Below are 18,347 nucleotides of genomic sequence, written 5' to 3'. Positions count from 1 at the left end.
CCTCTTTGCTCACTTCTTCTGAGCACTTTTGACCTGGACTTCTATGAATAAGACGATCTCTGGTGATCTTGTTGGTCTTTTCCTTCTCCGCAAACCTCCACTTCCAAATCAGGTTCATGTCTTCGCAGTCTTTCGCTGTATCAGTGTTCCGAGAGCAAGTGTTCCCTCTCTCTCTCCCTCCTGAGGCTGCCACCTCTGGTCACTGTCTTCTGGTCTTCCTTACAGCCTGCAGATTTCTCATAGGCCTGAATTTTAATTGCGCACCATGCTCTGCGGGGGCGCGCTTTCAACTCGGTGGCCTCCCAACACGGAAGTGCCGCCGAAGAGTCCCAGCGATATTTCACACGGGGTCTCATTCAAATGGAGAGGGTGGAGCGGCCGCCCCCAATGACGTAGAGGGGGCAGCCTCCGCATCCCTGGCAATGGCGTCTGGTGCAAACGCGCAGGCGCCAGCGCCATTTCTAAAGGGCTTTAAGCCTTTAGAATTACTTTTAATTTTTAAAAGGTGCAGCATTCTTAAATTTTTATTAAAAGATAATAAAGATGTGGATGGCCCTTCCCCAACACCCCCCACAATGGTCATTTCATTGCCCGAAATGACCAACACATGCCTTTTTCCCTACCTGAACTTTCCCCCTCAACCTTCTAACTTTTGCCCTTCAACCCCTTCCCATCCCCACATCCAATAAAAAGTGATTTCCCCACTCCTCTACCCCTCCCACCCTGGAAATTGTATTCCTCCCATCTCCCCACAACCTCTCGCCTTGGAACTCCGTTCAAAGTTCCGAAGGCGTGCGAAGGCCGAATGGTGGCCGTAAAATTGGCGTGGGACGGCCGCCGCCTGCAGGCAAGTTTATTTGCATCTCAGTTGGTATAATTTGCTTATGTATACGAAGGGCCTGCCACCAGGCGGTGGGGGGGACAGCACTGAGGTCCCCTCGTCACCAGTAATATGCGGTGGGCCCTTCCCGACATCATGGGTCAAGGCGGGCCTCTCCCTGCAGAATTTTACCAGCCCCCATGCTGTGACCAGCGGCATCAAGGGGCCAGTAAAATTCTGCCCATAGTCTGTAGAATATATCCAGAAACAAAAGTCATTTGTTTTTTCAATATGTAGAGCCCACCAGTCTGGCCACAGCAATGCCACCTGGGCTTTCCTTTGTTTCCAGGTGTTAGTAATTACAATTCACATTTGCATTTTTAGAGTCCCTGGCTCCTTGTTTATGATCTGAAAGTCTGGGAGGATGAAACCTATTGTTCTTCAGGTGTTACAACCTTCTGCTTTTCAAAAGGGTCTTTGATCTGGGTTCTGTGTTGTCCTGGTAACCAAGATTCCTGTCTTGTCTTGAGGTCACATTCCTTCTTTGACTCCATCATTAAAAACCATAGTTTTTAAAACATAATTATGCTACAAAGTCCAGCATTCGTAACAGTACACTTACAACTGCCCATCCAATTTCCTTTTGAAATCATTCATCATTGCCATGTCCTTGAGGACAGCGAGTTCCAGGTCATTATCACTCACTGTGTAAACTTCTTCCTCACATTCCCCCTTGCATGTCTTGCCCAAAACCTTAAATCTGTGCCCCCTAGTCCTTGTACCATCAGCTAATGGAAACAGCTTTTCTTTGCCGATCTTACCTAAACCTGTCATAATCTTGTTCACCTCTATCAAATCTCCACTCAATCTCCTTTGCTACAAGGAAAATAACCCCAGCTTCTCCAACCTAACCTTGTAGCTAAAGTCCCTCAACCCTGGAACCACTCTGGTAAATCTCCTCTGCACCCTCTCAAGGACCCTGACATCCTTCCTAACATGTGGTGACAGAAGTCGGCACAATACTCTAGTTGTGGCCTAATCAGAGCTTTATAGAGGTACTCTGTACTCATGCAGTCTATTACTTCAATCCATATGCCTGGGTATTTGGTCAGGCAAGGTTCAGTATGTAAAATGTGCTGAATACAGAACAAAAGTAATCTGGCTGTTAAAAGTCAACAAGAAAAAAATACTAGTGACTTTGAAAATGTTAGTGAGTTTGAGGCGTGTAACCTGAAATCATCAGTTACAAATAAAGCATTTTACCTTTCCAACTGTGAAATATTTGCAACAGATTTTTAGGAATCTTTCAGAGAAAGGTATTTCGTCCCATATGGGAGATGTGGAGCTGGCAATGGAGTGTTGTGAGCTGCACCACTGTACATTGGACATTTCCGCTGAATCAGCATCCTGTAATTTACAGAATGATTGTTACAAACACAGTAATACTGGTTACTTTACTCTCCTGCATGTTTGGAAATTGTAACTTTGGAATTTAATCATTCCTACCAACACATTACATGATTTATTTTCTTACTATTTGGTACCTCATGGGCTTAATATTTGTGTAAGGCTGTTGCTGTGAAGGAAAGTAAATGCCTATAGTCTGGCCTCTTTTCATTGTATGTCTCACTTGGAGTGGTGTTCTGAGCTAAAGTGGGGCACAGGCCCATTTGTTGCTAAGATTATTTTTTGGTTGTAGTTGCTAATCATACATTGTGTGGTTGCAAATAAAATCATGTTTAAGGTGTAGAGAACAACCACTAAGGGCTATGAAAATCTACACTTGAGAGGACAGGAGTAACAGAATGATTATAGCACAGAAGGAGGCCATTTGGCCGGTTGTGTCTGTGCCAGCTCTGTGCAAGAGCAACTCAGATAGTCCCACTCCCCCACCCTTTCCCACAGACGCATAAATCTTCTCTCTTCAGTTGCTTACCCAATTCCCTTTTGAAAGCCCCGACTGTATCTGCCTCCAACACACTCTCAGGTACTGCAACCCAAATCTTAACCACTTGCTGCGTAAAAAGGTTTTTCCCAATGTTGCCGTATTCCTTCATCATGTTTTTGTACAAATAATTTTTTGCGGGAAAAATATCCCACATGTAAATTTCAGAGAGAACAGCAAATGACCTGAGAAACTACTCCTTGTACCCATTCATCCTTCTTTCCATCTTTCATATGAGACATTACACTGAGGCTCCATCTGTCCTCTTGGGTGGATGTTAAAGATCTCATGGCACTATTTTGAAGAAGCGCAGGGGATTTCTCCCTGATGTGCTGGCCAATATTTATCCCTCAATCAAAATCACTGAAACAGATTATCTGGTCATTTTCACATCGCTGTTTGTGGGAGCTTGTTGTGAGCAAATTGGCTGCAGTGTTTCCCACATTACACTTCAGAAAAAAAGTACTTAATCGGTTGTAAAGTGCTTTTGAGCAACCTGAGATTCTGACTCTAGTTAGAGTAATGATAAGTACAAACAGCCACTGAAGTGGCACAAAGCTGCATAGGTCTTGCTTTCATTCCATTTACAGACAGGTTAACTGCAGGACTGCAACTACCTTTATTGAGAGAACTACTGGAAGGGCCAAGACCAAATCATGACCAAAGTCATAAATAACACATTGCACACATATCTATAAATCTTCTCACCATCTTTTATTCTGTTTCTCCCATTTAGTTTGTCGCTTCTTTCCTCTATTCCTGTATTTTCCACAGATAGCTCCTCCAAGCAGGGGGAAAGGATTTTTAAAAAATTCATTTATGGGACGTGGGCGTCACTGGCCAGGCCAGCATTTATTGCCCATCCCGAATTGCCCTTGAGAAGGTGGTGGTGAACTGAGTGGCTTGCTAGGCCATTTCAGAGGGTATGTAAGAGTTAACCACATTGCTGTGGGTCTGGAGTCACATGTAGGCCAGACCAGGTAAGGACAGCAGATTTCTTTCCCTAAAGGACATTAGTGAACCAAATGGGTTTTTACAACAATCGACAATGGTTTCATGGCCATCATTAGACTAGCTTTTAATTCCAGATTTATTAATTAAATTCAAATTCCACCTTCTGCTGTGTTGGGATTCGAACCCATGTCCCCAGAGCAATACCCTGGGTCTCTGGGTTACTAGTCCAGTGACAATACCACTACGCCACCGCCTCCCCAAATGACCTGTCTCTGTGCTGTAACAATCTCTAATTTCTGTGGGATGGATCCAATTCTACCAGTTTTTTCTCTCCCTCCCGTCCTCAAAATTGGAGTAATCTACTACAATAATGCAACATAACTTACTTGGAGTATTGCAAATTGATCCTCATTACATTATTGCCTCTGCAGACCCCAAAATTCTGAAGCCTATCTGATGTAGTATCATTGTAACCATATATTTACAATTGCAAATTTTAACTAGCCTTTTTTTAAACCAATACTTTGGGGAAAAAATAATTAGTTCCTTCCAAACCTACCATTAGTTTCCTTATTGTTAATCTGGAACTAATAGCCCCCTATATCCACTGTCCAAATAAAAATTTATTCACTCCTTTCTAAAAATCTGTCATGTTTTCTGATTCGCCACAACTGCTCTTCCATAATGTCTCTTAAAGCTGTCTTTTCTCCTGTCCTTTTTGAATTTTTACAAGTTGCCTTTCTAACTTGAAAAAAAAGCACTGAGAAGCATAAAGCTATTTTTTTTTAAAAAAGGGACAGGCCAAAGGCCAACGATGGGAGGGAGTTAACTGGTCGCTGCTGCACTGGTGTACTGATCACTGGGTAGTACTTACCAAGAGTTTGTCATATTCTGTATCTGATGAAGACAGAGTCAGTGGCTGGCTGAGACTTGAAGACATGGGGCTGTCTTCACTTAATGCAATGCCTGGATCTGGAACATACAATTGCTGCAGGAAAAATTCTCAATTCAGATTATTTAATTATTTGTGCGTAACATTTTTTTCTTGGTGAGCTGGATCTAATGCAGGTGGAGACACATTACCCTGTTCATGAGTCTCCATTTCAAGCTACTGGGAAATGTACACTCATCTATTAAGCTTACTTTGCAAAAATACTCCATTAAGAGGCTAGCATTAAAGTAAAATGATGAGTAGGCTGTCCTGGTTTGTTTTGGATTTTCCACTTAAACAAAGAATTAATGGAAATTACAATCTGAAAAAAGGTCATTCATCCCAACTAGTCTGTACTGACATTTGTCCTCCAGATAAGCAGTAGTCCTAATGTTGCGTGCCCATCCTGTTCCCATACTTGCTAGCATGCTGCCTTGATGTTGATCAAGGCTGCAATGAGGTTGGAGCCGAGTGACTCTGATGGAATTTGAACTGAGTGCCGGTAAACAGCTTATGAGTGAGTGGGTGTCGCATGATGGCACTATTGATCACTCCTTCCATAACATTCCTTATGATTGGGAAGAGAGTCACAGAGTAGTAATAGGCCAGGTTCAATTTTATACCTGGGCAATCTTACACATTGTTAGGTAGATGCCAGTGTCATATTTCTATAGGAAAAGCTCAACTAGGAGAACAGCTAGCTATAGTGTAGAGGTCTTCAGCATTACAGCTGAATGTTATTAGCACTCATAACCTTTGCTATGTCCAGTGTTCTCAACAGTTTTGGAGTGAGCTGAAATGGATATCTGTGATGATGGGGATCACAGGCAGAGGCCAAGTAATACCATCCACTTGGGACTTTAAGCTGAAGACACTCGCAAACATAGGATTACATAAAAATTACAAAATGGAAACAAGCTGATCAGTCAAACCCATTCATGTTGATGTTTATCCTTTACGTAAGGAGTAGTCCTAAAGCTACATGCCCACTCCATTCCCATATCCCTTTGTCTGCCTTTTCATCAACCACCTGACATACTCTTAAAAGCCGAGATGGTCTCTGCTTCAATTGTTCACTCTGGTACTGCATTCAACTACCTCTACAGCTAATCATAGCTACAATTAATAATAATGGGTATGTGTGGATGTGTTTGTGCCTCATAATGCATTAGAATCTGGATTTTAATGTCTCGAACTGAAATCATTTAAATTCAAACTCTAATCCAACACAGATTGCTCATCACATCTGATGAAAAAAACTACATATATTTTGGAGTTGGGATTGGAAAAAGCCTGTGTCTGAACAGTAAAAGAATAGGTAGATATGAAAACCTAGCAGAGATGCTTTTTCCAGTGTTACGTACTCACATTAAAATACTGGAAATGGATTCCTTAATGTTTCACTGGGAACGCCAAACATTTTTTTCTGTTTTACACTGTCTAACCCACTGTGTGCATTCAATAATTCCTGCTCTTTTTTGGGATTTACTGGATGTACAGTTCTTCTTGTCATTAGCTATTCACATACCTGCCCAGGAACAATACTTTGTGAATACAGCTTGTTCAATTGAACCAGTTTATTTGGTGTACTGTTGAACTTCAGGGCTATGCTACAGAGTGTGTCCTCCATTCCTGCCTGTGAAAAGAACCACACACCATACCTTCATCTGAAATGTCAATTATAAAGACAAGCAAAGAAAGTGATAGAATTGGAGAAAACTTACTCTGTATTCTATAGTGCCTTCTGGTTTCTCTTGGATTAATCTTCGACCATTTTTCTCTTCCTTTTTATTTTCTGAAGGATTTTGAAAGAAGATGCAAAAAAAATTAATCAAATGAGGTTTCTCGCTTTGGACACAGAGATCAGCCCACTTGATCTTCTGCAACAATTGTCTTGTATTCCCTTGAGTACAGAGGTTTGAGGGGTGATCTAATCGAGATGTTTAAAATGTTAAAAGTAGTGTAGATGCAGAGAAACTATTTCCTCTGATGAACGAATCAAGAAAGAGGGGACATAATCTTAAAATTGGAGTGAGGTTACTTAGGAGGGAAACCAAGAAGCATTTTTTTCCCACACAAAGGGTAGTAGAAATCTGGAACTCTCTCCTCAAAATGGCTATGGATGCTGGAACAATTAGAGCTCTCAAGACTGATATTGACAGGAATCAAGGAATATGGAGCTAAGGCAATCAAATAGAGTTGAGATACAGATCAGTCATGATCTAACTGAATGGTGGAGCAGGCTTGATGGGCTGAATGGCCTACTCCTGCTCCGATGCCCATTAATGAATGGAATTGTGTAGATTTTCATCTGTATTTTCTTGGTGTAAGGTCGAGGAAAATGGAGCAGACTCCATTTCAGGCACGCAATCTTCCTTGCCCAATTCATCCCTCTGCACATACTATATCTGCACCCAGGCAATATTGAAGAAAGCCAACCTCATATATCTTACAGCTGTATCAATCGTGTCGTTAGTACATTGTCATATTTCCCTGTCAAAGTATATAAGGCTGACAATCATCTATTTATGCAAGTCAGTTCTGAATCATAGAAATGTAGGGCACAGAAGGAATCCATTCAGCCCATCGTGTCTGTGCCAGCCAAAAAAAAGCTAACCAGCCTAATCCCACTTTCCAGCTCTTGGTCAGTAGCCTTGTAGGCTATAGCATTTCAAGTGCATATCCAAGTGCTTTCTAAATGCAAAAGGGTTTCTGCCTCTAGCACCCTTTCAGGCAGTGAGTTCCAGATCCCCAACATTCTCTGGGTGAAAAACTTTCACCTCAATTGCCCTCTTATCCTTCTACCAATTATTTTAAATCTATGCCCCTGATTATTGGCCTCTCTGCTTACAGAAATAGGTCCTTTCTATCTTCTATGTAGGTCCCTCATAATTTTGTACACCTCAATTAAATCTACCCTCAATCTCCTCTGTTCCAAAGAAAACAAGCTCAGCCTATCCAATCTTTCCTCATAACTAAAATTCTCCATTCCTGGCAACATCCTCATAAATCTCCTTTGTTCCCTCTCTAGTGTGATCACATCCTTCCTGTAATGTGGTGACCAGAACTATAGGTAGTACTCTAGCAGTGACCTAACTAGTGTTTTATACAGTTCTAGCATAACCTCCCTGCTCTTATATGCTATGCCTTGGCTAATAAAGGAAAGTATTCCCCATACCTTTTTAAACACCTTGTCTGCCTGTCCTGCGACTTACAGGGATCTGTGGACATGCACTCCATAGGTCCCTCTGTTCCTCTACACTGCTCCATCCTACTATTTGTTGTATTTTCCCTTGCCTTATTTGTCCTCTCTAAATGCATGACCTCTCACTTCTCTGGATTGAATTCCATTTGCCACGTTTCTGCCCACCTGACCAGTCAATTGATATCTTCTTGCAGTCTACAGCTTTCTTCCTCACTACCAACCACACAGAATATTGTTGTATCATCTGCAAACTTCCTAATAAACTATGTGGTTAAGAACCAGGACAAATTCTGACAGAATGAGAATTTATTAATATAATTTTGTGTCATAGGTGAGACTAATTATTCACAGGGCCAAGTTCAGACTTGTATATATGTTGGGAGTAGAACATTCATTATAGTGCAATTTAACAGGGGTGAATGGAAAATGCTCAAAGGGCATCTCACCAATGAGTAAATTCTGTTAGGGTGAAATGACTGGTTAATAAGGAGTATCAGGCAAAAATATGGGAAAGGAAGCACATGACTCTGCAGGCAAGTGATGGAACAGCCTTGTACTTGGTCCCCTATGTGATGGCTGCTCTAGAGAAGGTGGTTCTGCATTTAGAGTTTGCATGGGCATTGCTCTTAGTTACTTGGATAGTGTTTACACCAGATGGCCTGCACCTCTGAATGCCAGAATGCCACTTTCCCTCTTTCCACTTTTATTGAAGTTCTTACCTGTTTTGGACAGGACCTCCACCACCAGGTCCAAACCCCAACACCATGTGAAATGAACATGGATCAGTCGGGAAAGATTGTCTAACTTCACATTCCATTGTAACCAATTTCTTCTGCAAGTGATGTGTTTTTTAAAAATGGATTTGGAATTTTGTTACATGTAGTGCACCGGGAATCTTTCCCCATGTGATCAAATTGCAATTTGGTTTAATCTCTCAGTATTTCACACTGGTGAATAAATATGAATGAGTGCACTAGAATGACTTAAACTGTAATTTCATTACGCTCTGGTGTTGGTGAGAAATGGATCTCACATGATATAATAAAAATAGAGAAGCAGTTTCTTGCTCAGCTGCAGTCAATCTACATGCTCTTCCTCCTCAGTGCATCTCACTTTGATGAAATAAAGCTCACCGCACTAATTCCTAGAATTAACGCATTGTTTTCCAGAATTGTGAAACTCCTTATCCAACATTCTTCTCTTCTTCCTACAATCTTCAAGTTTTTAAAATCCAAGATTAGGGTTGTCTCATTACCTTTCCTGAATTACCTCATTTGCTTCCCATGCAATGAACTTGACTTGTCACTGGGCTTCTTCAGTTTTAGACTAGTGTTATGACCAAGGTGGGAGAAGTGCACTGTCTTTTCTAGTCCCACTTCTCCGCAGGTCACAACATATATTTTAAAAATGTTCACCCAGTTACCAATTCGGTCAAACATATACTCTACTCTTAATTCCAGAATAAAATACACCAACCAAGTTTCTTTAATAAACGACAAAATTATTAATTTATCAAACAAGACTTATTCAGTCAAGTGGCAAAGCAAAGAAGCAAAGCATTAATTCATAGATTGAAATATAAAAGTTCCCTTTTTAAATTCCCCATATAAACACACTGGGCTGAAATTTATAGTCCCGTGGGTGAAAACAATGCGTCGCGGAGCCGCTGCCATCCTAAGCGTGGTGGCCCATTTAAAAGACGGGGCAGACCACCCCCCTCCCCTACCCTGAAGATGCGGAGGGACGGGCTCTCTGTCCCGGCAATCAGTTGCTTGTGCACAGGCACTGATGCCATTTTTAAAGGGTTTCAAGCCCTACCATTCAATTTAAATATTTAAAGAAACAGTTAATAAAAAAAATTAGATACATTTATTTTGCCCCTCTCCCACCCCCCAATAACCATAAAATTAATTACTTGCCCCTTTCCTCCAAAACACTTAGCTTGACCACTTGACCTTCCTCCCTTTCACCTAAAACCCTTCCCACCAGCCCCCACACCAATGATGTTTCTTTGACCCTGCTCCCCCCAACACTGGGAAACTTACCTCCTCCCTCTTCCCAATCAGCGTTCCACCTCATTTCCCTGGACGGGGATTCGCAGGTGCAGAGTGCCGCCAGCAGCATGCAGATCGCACCGGGACAGACAGTGGGAACGTAAGTATAATTAATTCATTGATATTAATTTATTTAAATATCGGTCCTGTTGTTGTGTAGCAGGGGTGGGGGGGAGGCCACCACGAGGTCTCACCGCAGCCAGCAATATCAGGCTAGGCCCTCCCAGTGTCAGGGTGCGTGGCGGCCGTTTCTCGGAGGCAATTCCTGCCCCCCACACCACAACCCCTGACGTCAGGCATCTGTAAAATTCAGCCCACTGAAAAAAAATACAGAAACTCTCTCTGCAGAGATCTGTTACAAAAAAAAGACAAATAAAGAATACTTTGGCCAAATACTTACTAATTCTTGAAGGAAAAAAAGAGTAGATATGGAAGGATGTCAGATGTCCCTTTGTCTGGCGTCCAGGTGTACAGAGACAGATCATTGGGATCTTTTCAGAAGTAATTCATTCTGGAGATGTCGAGAAACCATCTGGTACACTTTCAAGGAGACATGCGGAATCAGGAGTTTCAGCCAGCACACTTTAATGACAGGGTTTTTCAGCTTCTCAGGAGAGATGCAGCACCAGGGATATTAGCTCTTCTACACTGGATCTTTGCAGGGTTTCTTCAAAGAGGTAGAGAAAGAGGTGAGCTGGGTATTGCTTTTTCCTTGGCAGGCAAAACCAACTGTCTTCAAAACAGTTCACACCCCAAGTGACTTGAAAACAATATCCAAATCCCCAAAACAGAAAGTCAACCTTTTGACCTCAATAAACCTTGACATGTAACTTCTCTGTAAACATCTTCCCGAGGTCACCAAGGTTTCTGTTGTTTAGTAAGCTTAAAGCACATGACTTCCAGCAAGGTTATTTTTAAACAACATCTCAGTGTCCTTTCAATGAACTGTCAATAACAAAGCTAAGTCCAGCTTTTATGAAATTTTCAGCCTTCCAATGAATTCATCTCCACAATTTAAATATGAGTCCTTAAAAAAAAACTTAACAAAAAATAAAGACGCACTTTCACGACACTAGTTATGGAAAATTTTAAAAGGGAGCACTAACTTATGCCATGGCTCTTTGGGTAAATGTACCAGGTGGTTTGGTAGCAGGCTGTATAGATCAGGAAGGCCCACGTTTGATCCCCAAGTGGCCTCATCTTAATTGGAGTGACGATAATACATTACAGTACAATTCACCTCATTGTCTCTTTGTTATGAAGAGGAAAAATCAGCCAGGTTCCTCACTCCAGGTAGCTAACCAATGATTAGTTGCATGTGTGTGTACAGATGACAGCAGGACTGGATTTGGTTGTAGTACTTCCATGATATAATAGCCTTCCAACAACCATTGTCTAAGTTCACATCAGTCAGGGTATCAGAGGGCTCCCATTGCCTCTGGATCTGTATCTTAGCATGAATCACCACCTTCAGGAAAGTCAGCAGAAAAGGGAGGGAAAATAAAAGTTTACCTGAGTAAGGCAAGCTCCCCACTTAAAATGCTTATGTCATGAACGGCTTTCCACTTTTCAAAGGGGAGCCTTTCTGCAAAGGTATTTGTGGGAATTCACATATTTAACTAATAACAGCCATTTGAGCTTTTAGATATTTAATAATCAATTTGATACATCTTCACAGAAACCGCAGTGTTGCTCGAGTTGGGTAAGATCAGTGCAACACAGTTCTGTTTTTGGGCAGAAATTACAACAGACACCAAGCTTAACAGATATTTACGATATTTCCCCTAAAGAAGCAATTGTGTGACTCATGTTATAGCCTAGCAGACCCTGCTACAGAACAGTCGATGGATTTCACTCATATTTTGTTTGGTTATTTGGTAGCATTAGATTGTGTTGGTTTCTATTTCTATTGCTAATACCCAGAATGGGGAGGCGGTGGTGTAGTGGTATTGTCACTGGATGAATAACCCAGGTATTGCTCTGAGGACATGGGTGTGTGGCACTACCACTGTGCTTAAAGGGATATATTTCAAACAAATAGGGAATGTAGGATTAATGTAGGATTTAGTATAAACGGGTGGTTGATGGTTGGCACAGACTTGGTGGTCCGAAGGGCCTATTTCAGTGCTGTATGCCTCTATGACTCTATGAGATCTAGCAATGCAAAACTGGGCATCCATGAGGTGCTGTGGGCCATCAGCAGCAGCCACAATCAACCACAATCTGTAACCTCATGGCCTGGCATAGCCCCCAATCTACCATTACCATCAAGCCAGGAGACCAAGCCTGGTTCAATGAAGAGTGCAGGAGGGCATGCCAGGAGCAGCACCGAGCATACCTCAAAATGAGGTGTCAAGCTGGTGAAGTACAACACAGGACTATCTGCATGCCAAATTGCATAAGCAACATGCGATAGACAGAGCTAAGCAATCCCATAACCAACAGATCTAAGCTCTGTAGTCCTGCCACATCCAGCCATGAATGGTGGTGGACTATTAAACAACTAACTGGAGGAGGTGGCTCCACAAATATCCCCATCCCCAATGATGGGGGAGCCCAGCACATCAGTGCGAAAGGTAAGGCTGAAGCATTTGCAACAATCTTCAGCCAGAAGTGCCGAGTTGATGATCCATCTCAGCCTCCTCCTGAAGTCCCCAGCATCACAGATGCCAGACTTCGGCCAATGCGAATCACTCTGCATGATATCAGGAAACGACTGAAGGCACTGGATACTGCAAAGGCTATGGGCCCTGACAATATTCCGGCAATAGTAGTGAAGACCTGTGCTCCAGAACCTGCTGCGCCCCTAGCCAAGCTGTTCCAATACAGCTACAACACTGGCATCTACCCTGCAATGTGGAAAATTGCCCAGGTATGTCCTGCACACAAAAAGTAGGACAATTCCAACCTGACCAATTACCGCCCCATCAGCCTACTCTCAATCAACAGTAAAGTGATGGAAGGTGTCATCAACAGTGCAATCAAGCAGCACTTGCTTAGCAATAACCTGCTCAGCGACGCTCAGTTTGGGTTCCGCCAGGGCCACTCAGCTCCTGACCTCATTACAGCCTTGGTTCAAACATGGACAAAAGAGCTGAACTCAAGAGGTGAGGTGAGAGTGACTGCCCTTGACATCAAGGCAGCATTTGACCGAGTGTGGCATCAAGGAGCCCTAGCAAAACTGAAGTCAATGGGAATCAAGGGGAAAATTCTCCACTGGTTGGAGTCATACCTAGTGCAAAGGAAGATGGTTGTGGTTGTTGGAGGTCAATCATCTGAGCTCCAGGACATTACTGCAGGAGTTCCTCAGGGTAGTGACCTAGGCCCAACCATCTTCAGCTGCTTCATCAATGACCTTCCTTCAATCATAAGGTCAGAAGTGGGGATATTCGCTGATGATTGCACAATGTTCAGCACCATTCGCAACTCCTCAGATACTGAAGCAGTCCGTATAGAAATGCAGCAATACCTGGACAATATCCAGGCTTGGACTGATGTGGCAAGTAACATTCGCGCCACACAAGTGCCAGGCAATGACCATCTCCAACAAGAGAGAATCTAACCATCTCCCCTTGACATTCAATGGCATTACCATCGCTGAATCCCCCACTATCAACAACCTAGGGTCTACCATTGACCAGAAACTGAACTGGAGTAGCCATATAAATACCGTGGCTACAAGAGCAGGTCAGAGGCTAGGAATCCTGAGGCGAGTAACTCACCTCCTGACTCCCCATAGCCTGTCCGCCATCTACAAGGCACAAGTCAGGAGTGTGATGGAATACTCTCCACTTGCCTGGATGGGTGCAGCTCCAACAACACTCAAGAGGGTCGACGCCATCCAGGACAAAGCAGCCTGCTTGATTGGCACCCTATCCGCAAACATTCACTCCCTCCATCACCGACGCACAGCGGCAGCAGTGTGTACCATCTACAAGATGCACTGCTGCAACGCACCATGGATCCATAGACAGCACCTTCCAAACCCACGACCTCTACCAACTGGAAGGACAAGGGCAGCAAATGCATGGTAACACCACCACCTGCAAGTTTCCCTCCAAGTCACACACCATCCTGATTTGGAACTCTATCGCCATTCCTTCACTGTCGCTGGGTCAAAATCCTGGAACTCCCTTCCTAACAGCACTGTGAGTGTACCTATCTCCCAAGGACTGCAGCGGTTCAAGAAGGCAACTCACCACCACCTTCTCAAGGGCAATTAGGGATGGGCAATAAATGCTGGCCTGGCCAGTGACACCCACATCCCATGAATGAATAAAAAAAAAGTATCTGAAGGCAGTACTTCCAACAGTGTGCATAGTCTGTGCAGTAACCTGCTTTTTCCACAAACCCACCCACCCCCTCCACGCCCACTTCCAAACATCTTATTCATTTTATCGTCCTTGGAAGAATGAATGGCTGAGCGAATCCTGCTGGCATCTGAACCCAGGGCCCACTTGCCTGCAGTGCAATACTTATGTAACTGAGGTATCAAGTGCTTATACTTCAAAAAAATAAGAAGAACAGGTACACTGAGTGGAATACAAGTCCTGCTGCTATTGCCTTCCAAATGTCTCTAAAAGAAATTCACAGAAAAATCAAAGACATCCTATTACAATAATCCTATGGACTAAATGGAAGCACATGTATACTGACTGCATGGTTCAAAGAAGTATTTTGTTTTTATATTCTATTAAACATTTTTAAAGGGTGATTATCCTACTTGTTCATCCTTCTGAAGACACAGAATCCTTTTCTATACTAACAGCTGCCTAACTGATTTGGAACGCATGCAATAATCTTGGCTCAGTATGTTGCCACTGTCAACTCAATGTTTTCACCTGAACAGTCAGCAATCAACATCGACTCCCTGTATTGAATGAACGCACTCATGCTTGTGCAGACCATGGCACATTTTCCACTCAACATGCTCAGATCAAAAAAAAAATTAATTGATTTACCCAAAAATTAGTTTTTTGCAAAGTTCTGCCCTTTCACTCCCGAAGTCGCTGGACTAGAAACTGAATTATGTGTGAAAATGGACGTGCAGAAGGGGAGAGGCACAGACTACCTGCATCAGATGGTACCAATGCAGGCAGATTCCATGCTGCTTATCGAGTGTAATGATTTGTGCATGCAGTCAGCGGTACCCATTTTATTAATCGGCTGCTTGCTGACTGGGGTGGGAGGAGGCAGGATATTATTTAAAGGCAGCCAGCCTAAAGGGGATGTGCATTGTGGATGCAAAACCTGTACTGCAGGTTCTGGAGCAAATGGCTGAAGGAGGAAGAGAGCAGGCACAACAGTTTTCTGATGCTGCACTGGAGGCCTTGCTGCAGGCTGTGGAGAACAGGAGGGACATGGTCTCCCCCCTCCGACCCGACAGGGGCATGAAGCCCCCTGGGCACCTGCTTAGGAGGAAGGAAGAGGAGGTAATAACTGAGGACATCACAAGGACATGGCTGCAGGAAAAAAGCACTGAACTGAAGACAGCTATCAAGGTAAGGAGGCTGCTAAAGTACTTTCTCATGACAGCTGTACCACTCACAGCTTCATTAATTACCACACTGTCAACACAGCCTTCCCCCACTATCACTGCACCACACTCCACTAAACTTCCTTCTCGTCATGCTCACACACTCATCACAATTACAAACTTCACATCCACAAACTCACATCTCACTCGCACACTGTCAGCTACTCCACCATTACAGCCTTATTCTCCAAACCCATCACTTAAGATGCTAACATATTTCACTCTTTTTGCAGGATAAATTGGCACACAACAGCAAGCAACAGGCTGCCACTGGAGGAGAAACAGCCCGTTTACACACTCTCCAATCCTTGAATAAAGCATCCTCGTCTTCATGGCAAAGGGAAGAGTGAAGGACATGGTCACTGGCAGCACCAGACTTCGGGTAGGATTTTTAAATATCTACTCTTTGTCTCTTTTTTCTGTTCCCTCATCCTACACATTCTGCATGACAAGTTTCAGATGCTTTCAACACCACTTCTTTCTCCTTGCTCTTCGTCACACCACAAGCTAATCCTAGTCCCTTTCTTTCATTTCAGCCGCTAAAAATGTCGATGCCCCTCAGCCAGTGGAGGAAGGGGAGTGCAGTGCTGGAGAAGGTGCACTACCATTTGATCTTACTCTTACAAGAACCAGCTCAAGTACTGATATTCTGTGGACTTTGGAGGCTAGGTTCGAGGACAGATGTTGACTCACCGGATACAAGTGCACAGGAGCTAGGGCAAGGGATAGGATGCCACAGGTCCCAGCTCGGCAGAGGGTGAGACTGCATATTAGTCCTGCTGCAGAGGACTTGCATGCAGACTTCAAGAGCCTAGGCTACCGAAGAAGGCTTTTGCGGAAATGCTTGGGCAGCCCGCCAGACAGCCTGCATACAATGCATGGAAAAGTCAAGCTCCAACTTATCTCAAGATTTTACGCAAAGCCTGGAGATTATTCTGTCCAACATGAATCAAGTGGTCAGCTCCATCAGCACCACAATGGAATCCGCCACAATGAAGTGTTTTATGACCACTGACAGCTTTCATGGCAGCACAAACTGCAGCCGTGGAAGCTAACAGGGCTACTCTGGTAGCTCACATTGCTAGCACCAAAGTTCAGACAATTGCCATCTGGGCTTTGGCGACCAGTGTTGAAAGGGGTTTCCAGGGAGTCCTATCATTCCAGCATTCTGTTCTCTAGCAGAATCTGAAAATTCCTGAAGCACTGTTCCAGAAGAGTGGCATTGGCTCCCTAGGCGAGGTACTTGCTGTTCTCTCTCTGGATGACAGCATGCCTGCTCCTCTGCCAGTTCACTTGCTGTTGTCACTCAACCAGCTGGCCCAAACTGTTGCAACCTAGAATGAGATGCTGCAGTCCGTAGCTGGATCCTCTAGGCCCGGAGCTGGAGGTCGTTCTCCAAGGCCACGTGAAGTGTGCTCAATGGAAACTTAGCAGCTTTCATCTCCCAGGATAATTTGCTTACATAGAAGTGAAAAATTGATATTTGCAGATAACGCTCCCCATGTTGATACGTCAGTGCTAACCTCATGTCCCCAAACCTTCCCGTTCCTCACCCTTCTTCTGTTTTTAGATTCTTAAAAATCAGAACGCAGTTTTATCCAGCTTAGTATGAAGTGGGATAGGGGTTATAGCTGGGAAATTGTTAGGAAAGAACAATACAAAATTGGCACCTTAGAGTGCTCCTTTACTGTTTCCAGCTCAATAATTTAATCAACCTTCAAGGAAGCAATTTCTCTAAAGTGCAAAGTAGGAAAGCTTAAAACGTGAAGAGTAACACATAAACCAGCCATCAACATAAAGATCTTGGAGAGATAATCTAAAAACATGGGCGGAAAAATTCTGGTCCGTATGGGAGCCTGAGGGAACAAAAATGGAGGGGGACCACTTCTGGTGCGGCCCATGCTGATTCCAATGTTTGGAAGGGTGATAGTGCAGGTGTACCGTGTATGTGCCAGAAGCATGCAGAGTGGGTAGATCGTAATGTCAGTCATCGTCTAATGCTGATATGGCAGTTGGCCTTACATTTTGAACCTCGCAGGTCCTATTAACACACTCTCTTAAAATGCACAACTGAACAGGGGACACCCACTATTGCTATAAAAAGGCATCAGCATGGAACTTTCAGGTGAGGTGTTTCTGACTTTCTTTTGCTGCTGCAGTGTTAGTGGAAGTATAGTGTTGTTGGAGGAGCTCACTCTGAGTCAGAAGGGAGTGGTGCTGCACCTTTGCAAGGAGTAGAGTGGATTTTGAAGACTGCTGAGCAGAAAATTGCTCTCAGTCATAGGGGCTATAGTTGTAGTCCCTCTTGGGCTGCAGCAAGACAGGGAGATGGAACAGAGAGGAGAAGCTGTGCCCAGAGACAGGAGGAGGATGGCTCTCAACAGAAGGCTATAGCCATCTATTGGGTTCAGAGAGCACTTCTCCTACCTCCAGCTCAGCCAGGAGTAGTGTTTCAGGTAGTTACAATTTACCAAGGAAGTGGCACAGCTCACCTCCTCAAATCAGACCTGCAATTGCACAGCAGGGCAAGGACAGTGCTGCCAATAGCCATCAAGGTCACCATCGCCCTCAATTTCTACACCTCAGGATCCTTCCAGGCTGGAGCCAGCAATATCGCCAACACCTCTCAGTTCGCTGCACATCACTCGATCAGGGTGGTCACCAAGGACCTGTATGCAAGGAGAGTGGACCATTGTCTTCTCGCCAAGCAGAGAAGAAGAAGAGGCAAGCACATGGCTTTGCCTGGGTACTGGGATTCCCAGTGGTGCAGGGAGCCGTCGACTGCATGTACATGGCTCTATGGGGAGATGTACTGGAATCGTAAGGGGCTCCCTCAATGTGTAACTGATGTGCAACCAAGTACAGTGCATCATGTTAGTGAATGCTGTGCTATCCTGGCAGC

General features: G+C 43.8%; 1 protein-coding gene across 6 annotated transcripts in view; it reads right to left on the bottom strand.

Moving 5' to 3' along the window:
* Positions 1 to 18,347, bottom strand: part of si:ch211-15d5.11 (nuclear receptor coactivator 7) — a 134,775-nt gene that overhangs the window by 90,472 nt on the left and 25,956 nt on the right. For 5 of the 6 annotated variants that reach the window (XM_068011638.1, XM_068011637.1, XM_068011636.1 and 2 more), the window contains exons 3-6: positions 6,375 to 6,445; positions 6,179 to 6,286; positions 4,594 to 4,707; positions 2,084 to 2,227 (exon numbers count right to left, since the gene is read on the bottom strand). In XM_068011638.1, the coding sequence (XP_067867739.1) occupies positions 2,084 to 2,227; positions 4,594 to 4,707; positions 6,179 to 6,286; positions 6,375 to 6,445 (437 nt within the window). Of the gene's footprint in view, positions 1 to 2,083; positions 2,228 to 4,593; positions 4,708 to 6,178; positions 6,287 to 6,374; positions 6,446 to 10,309; positions 10,577 to 18,347 lie in introns of all 6 variants that reach the window. The other variant, XM_068011639.1, reaches the window with a different exon arrangement.

The sequence above is a fragment of the Heterodontus francisci genome, chromosome 31 (genome assembly GCF_036365525.1).
Source record: "Heterodontus francisci isolate sHetFra1 chromosome 31, sHetFra1.hap1, whole genome shotgun sequence".
NCBI lineage: Eukaryota > Metazoa > Chordata > Chondrichthyes > Heterodontiformes > Heterodontidae > Heterodontus > Heterodontus francisci.
The sequence above is the reverse complement of the archived record's forward strand: the minus strand, read 5'-3'. Positions and strand labels throughout refer to the sequence as shown.